This window comes from Zeus faber (genome assembly GCF_960531495.2).
Source record: "Zeus faber genome assembly, chromosome: 12".
NCBI classification, from domain to species: domain Eukaryota; kingdom Metazoa; phylum Chordata; class Actinopteri; order Zeiformes; family Zeidae; genus Zeus; species Zeus faber.
The window spans coordinates 8645472-8651471 of NC_137196.1; the positions used below are offsets into that span (position 1 = coordinate 8645472).

General features: G+C 41.8%; 1 protein-coding gene across 1 annotated transcript in view; it reads right to left on the reverse strand.

The window, feature by feature from the left end:
* Positions 1–2004: 2004 nt before the first annotated feature.
* Positions 2005–6000, reverse strand: part of LOC307238319 (MARVEL domain-containing protein 2-like) — a gene marked incomplete at both ends in the record, with an annotated part of 4650 nt that continues 654 nt past the window's right edge. Inside the window, 5 exons of the mRNA XM_080011251.1 lie at positions 2005–2121; positions 2525–2575; positions 3902–4076; positions 4390–4595; positions 5566–6000. The exon at positions 5566–6000 is cut by the window's right edge and continues 654 nt beyond it. Coding sequence (XP_079867377.1) covers positions 2005–2121; positions 2525–2575; positions 3902–4076; positions 4390–4595; positions 5566–6000 — 984 coding nt within the window. The remainder of the gene's footprint in view (positions 2122–2524; positions 2576–3901; positions 4077–4389; positions 4596–5565) is intronic.

Here is a 6000-nt window from a genome sequence, read left to right on the forward strand (position 1 = left end):
ACACACACACACACACACACACACACACACACACACACACACACACACACACACACACACACTTTATTGTACCACTATAAGGTACAGTATTCAAGTTGGGGGTTGCCAAACTCAAAATAAGTGTAACTCATGTTTGCAACTGACCTTCAACCATAATTACTTTCTTCTGTCCATGTTCCCCATTTAATTAATAGTTAAATGACATAAATGTCCAAATTAGACAAAACATATAAAGATTATTCAGTTATATTAAAATATATATCTTGTTTTCTATATTGTATATTATTATTAATAATAAAAATCCTTTTATAACATTTTTAATAACGAAAATGAATAACTGTTCACTCAAATGCTAAAGGTAAAATGTGATAAACAGTATGACGAAACAAAAAACTATTATGATGCAGGTAAAGGGTCGTAATGTAATTGTTAGTGTTAGTGTTAGTACTTACCGCTACTCCATGAAGCCTCCTTCCCTTCACTCCTGGTTCCGCTGTAAACTCCATCTTGACTCAGATTCTAGTTTCTATGAGCTCTTAAAATGTTCTCTTATTATTATTATTATTATTATTATCATTACGACATCTTTCGTACCAGGCTTGATTTTATTCACTTCTACAGCCACCGCCTGTCCTCTGGGGCGCCCGCCGCTGTGCGCAATGCGCATGTCAGAAACACTACCCAACCTGTTGACTCAGGAGCTCAAGCAATAAAGTTTTCATTTGATCCTTAAACCACAAAGCACGATTTACTAACCGAGTAATAACCCATTGAAAAAAGTAAAATTGGATGAAAAATAAAATAAAATGTATTTGAAAAAAAAAAAAGGATATCTATATATTTCTTTTTTTTATTTTTTATTTTTTCCCCCAAACATTTCCCGAACCCCAAATCTTATTGATGTGTCAAAAATGAGTGTAATGCAAACCTAATACCTTATAGGCGCTCAAGGGCCAGTCATTTCATTTGGGATTTCAATTTTACATACGTACAAGCCAGCAGTCAAATAATCAGGTCACACGTCCATCCTTCTTTTTCGATGTAGAACAATCCATATTCTGTTTACCGTTCAAGTATACATATATACATCCATATAATGTATAATATATTAGTATATATTATTATATTATGTCACCATATGTTCCCACTGTTGTAAATATTCCATAGATAAACGCAAAGTAAAGCGACACAATAACATGTAAATTATGGTGTACCAGCTGATAATGGTGAATCTGTCTTTTGCTGTTACTTGTCGCTCAGCCAGAAAACAATGAAACAACATAACTTATTTCAAGCAACTTTAGTAGATTCACTCTCTCATCAATGTCCATCAGAGAGGCATATGGAATTACAATTGCAGGAATAATTATTATCATTTGAAAGTAGACAGACAGATAATATACAGTATACTGAAGAATCCGGCATAGGGTATAGGTCTTACATTGACTGGCTGACAAAGCCAGCTCAACCAAAAAGCATTTTTTTAAGACAATAAAATAATACTTCAAGTGAAGGCCAATCAGCATGGAAGTGAGTTCTGTCAAATAATGTGAAAAAATGAACGGCAGAAAATGCAGACAGAAAGAAAGTTCATGGCAGCATGAAAATCTTTACGCGCGTTTCCCAAGCATCTTTTTAAAATTACTACTAAAAATGTAATCATTAAAAAAAATATTACGAAAACAAAATAATATTTTACGTTTTCTGGACATTTCCATTGTAAATTTCCCTTGTGTTTTGTTTTGTGTTGGCTGTTTCATCCCAAACGAGGCCGACAAACATTCAAACCAACGTAAGTCAATGTTAATAAATATATCAATTATAATAATAAAGTCAATATGTGGGTCTTAGCTCATGATTCGGAAAATAAATACATTTACAACAATCCTAAACCTTCACTGTACACCAAAATGAAAAAATGATTCTCAATTAAAACACTGTGGAATGTACATCAAAATAGCATAAATAAAAATAAAAACAATCTCATCAGTGCGACAATGTTCCCTATCTCCTTGTGTTGTGGTTCTCTGCCGTGTCGAAGCTGCGGATCCTGTTTTTCACGTGGCTGAGTTTAGCCTTCATGTAGTTGTAGCGTTCCCTTTTCTCCAGGAAGGAGGGGTCCTGTGGAGTCACACAGAAACAATCTATTGAGGGATGATTGCAACCTAAATTACTCCATCTCTTTCTCTTTCCCTACACAACCCCACCCCCGCCCCGCCCCCCTTCCCGTGCCGCTGCCGGGCCGAGCCCAAATCTGTCTGTGATGTAGATGTGTTAAATGAGAGTTTCAAGAAGCGCCGGCATTTTCAAAAGTGACAGCAATATTATTTGCGTTGGCGAACAGCTTTATTGAAAAAGCAAACATCACCTGGGCGGTCACACAACGGCAGCAATTCTAATGCATCTATAAACGTGTGAATGACTGCTGGATGGTTTTCTGAATTGGCTTGAGAGGGAGCAGATTGGGCGAGTGTGACGGGAATGGAAAGCGCAGACGATTTTGGTCGCCGACTTTATCACTCACGCTCTTTTTCTTCTCGTACTGCTTCAGAATCCTTTGAATTGTCTTCCGCTCCTGAGGTGGGGGGGAAAGCCAGACATTAAAATTGAGCAATAGTCAGTCTGTTCTGCGCATCTTCCTCCCTTACACCAACCGCCTGCATGTCCTCCCTCACCACATCCATAAACCTTCTCTTTGGCCTTCCTCTTTTCCTCTTGCCTGGCTGCTCCATCCTCAGCCTCCTTCTCCCAGTGTAACTCTCATCTCTCCTACACACGTGTCCAAACCATCTCAATCTGGCCTCTCTCACTTTTCCAACCAAACTGTTCAACCTGAGCTGTCCCTCTAATGTACTCATTCTTAATCCTGTCCATCCTTATAATGTCTTCAAATGTCTTCAGCGTCATCGAAATATAAGTTCATCGCTAAGACTTTCAAAGATGGCCAATTCACCATCACCAAACACAGTTTGTATTAGATCCTACTGTCACGGCCCCGGTCGTGCCTCCAGTCGCTTGTTTCCCTTATGTTTCTATGTGTTTCCCTCTTCCTTTGTGTTTCCTGTCTTCCCCTGTGTGCCTCTGCGTGTGTATGTTGACGTGGGCGTGGCTCATGGGTGTGGCCACACTCTCCCGGCTCCCTTCTCCACTGGCACACCTGCAGGCAAAATGACACCTCATCTCCGCTACGGCTTCTAAACCCCAGGTCTTCACCAACTCCTCAGGCCAACCTGAATCCAAGTTGAATCCCTCGTGTCGTGTTTTTTGCAGACACTAACGCGTGCCTCCATGCCCCAGGATCTTTCCCCCTGCCTGTCGTTCTGCCTGCCTGTCTGTCGTCGCTTCACCACCACACTGCCCCGCCAGCTATGCACTTCCATTCCCCGGCTCCCCTCTTCTGCTGCAACCGGATCCCTTTCCCCTGCTCCACCTCCAGGCCAGACCCCTTTACATCCTCAGCCGCAGCAAAACATCCCTCGATCGTTTACAGGTGGTCCAAAATGCTGCTGCTAAACTCTTGAACAGGTCCTCCAAAAGGTCTCATGTGACACTGATTCTTACTCTTCACTGGCTCCCAAATAAATTCAGAATCCAATTCAAAGCTCTTGTGATCACCTACAGAGCTCTACATTGGCCAGGCACTTGCCTATAATAAAGATCCACTGCAGCCCTACAGTATGTCGTCTGTAAGGCCCTCTGATCTGGGTTTACTGGTTGTTCCTTGATCTAGACTTATTAGACTTTATTTATTTCTGTTTTTATTGTGTTTCATTTCTGCATGTTTAGGCTTATTTCCGCTGTGAAGCACTTTGTGACATCTCTGCTCTCCAAAGGCGCTACATAAGTAAAGTTACTTACTTACACACCTACAAGAACACCAAAGTCATGATATCTATCTCACCTCTGGGTTGTTTCCATTTCTGAGGAGGAGTTTGGCCATGATGGTGTCCAGCTCCTGAAACTTATTGAGGGCGGTGGTGATGTCTCTGTGCAGGTCCTTGTATTCCTGGTACTGGTCATTGAAAACAGCCTTGTACCTTTCCCTCTCTTCCAAAGAGCCAATCTCTGGATATTTCCTAGACAGGACAGCATGAGGTTCGTTTACCAGTTGTAATAAGGTTGCATTAGCCAATATGCACATACTCTATAAGGGATTTCTTAAATGTATTTATTTATTTGGTTGTTGGGTTGTTTGTTTGCTTGTTTATTGATTTATTTCCTTTATTCATTTTTCATTTATCTATTTATTTATTTAAAGTCTTTATCTATTTTGATTTATATATTTTGATTTATCTATTGATGTATTTATTTATACCCGTACATTTTTGTTTAAAATTAGGCCGCAGCCGGGGATTTTGGTGAAAAAACGATGGTTCAGCCATAACTTACACGATATAGTCTGCAACAACTTGCACACCAGGATCGTATCCCGGAGCCAAGGCACTGTCCTGGAGTCTGCCCGGAGCCTCATGGGCAAAGTGGATGTTTGCTTGTTTATTAACGTGTTTCTCAGTTCCAGACCCGTTCATATCCCCTTTAAACACCATCTTCCTGGCATTGGTTGGAGCTAATGGGATGGACTGATGATACTCCTCCTGAGGTCAAGAGAAGGGTCAAGAAAAAAATACGTTCCATATTCCCATGATGGATGGCCAACACGCTTATTGTTATAAAACAAAGAAATGTAGGTTAAGCTCAACCAAGAGTTTTGAGATAAGACTACAAATGAAGAAAGGGTCAAATAATCCATAATCCTTCAGCCACAAAATAAGCTTACCAGCTTACTGTATCTAAATGGATATCAAATATCGGTCTATAAAGTCGATTGCGCTAGTCTTCTTGTATTGTATCCAGTGGCGGGCTGTAATTACTGATAACAAGGTCCAACCAGCGTCGTTCAAGAAACATTTGTGTCTCTGTTCACCATGCAAGGATTAACATGCATTTGCTATTTATGCATCTGGCTCATCATCACACCCTATCTGTTGATGCACTGTGAAAGTATGCATTATTTATAAACATAGTGTTTTATGTGACACGTATACCCAAAATAACCTTTAAGATGACAAGCATGCAGTGAAGCCTTTACAGCCTTTACTGCGTAAGTCATATTATTACTCAGGTTCCGGCCTCACAACCCACACTCCCCCCAGGAGGGACAGAAAGTGGGGGAGATGGGAGTGACACGTCCCTTTCTTTGCTATGCAGTGATTCATAGGAAGAAAGGGCTGATTACGACTATGGAAAGCAGCAATTGTTGACATTTGGAACAGGAAATGCTGATTTTTCTCCATTGTGCTTTGGGTATACAGTATATGATGGAAATTCTTCGTTTTCCAATCAGTGTTCGTTTTTATTTCAATTCTCTGTTTATTTTTTGCAAATATGTGTTTTGTAGACTCACGACCCGTTCCTATGAAAAGAGGTCAGTAAGCATATTGGCTGAAACCTCTTTAAAGCTCTGGGAAAAGGATTGTAATGGGATTCTGCAACCCTAGAAGTTTCCCTTACTCTGATAAGATAAAGGGTATAATACTATCTCGGTTTCTGTTGACTTATTTTCACCTCCATCATGAACCGCTCCCGCTCCTTCCGCGTGGTCTCGTGCCTCCACATCTTCAGCGACACCAGGAAGCTCACAAGGTACATCAGCATGTTGATGAAGATGAAGGCCGTTCCCGCCATCTGGCCGCCGTCCACTCGGCACAGGCTGCCCAGCATCGGGTTCACGCCTATCGTCATGTGGCACAGCCCCCCGCGGTTCAGGTCGTTCAGGTAGACGATGCCCGCCGCCATGTACAGCAAGAAAAGCGCCACGTTGATGAAGGCCTCTGTCAGCGGCCACCAGGGGGAGTCAAGGAGGATGGTGCGATAGTACATCGTCAGCCCCGTCACCAGGAGACACAGGGTGATGATCCAGGAGAGTCCGGCCACAGCCAGGGTGAAGGCCGTCATCGGGCCCCTGTAGGTATACCCAGACGGGCCCAGTCCGTTATTGTA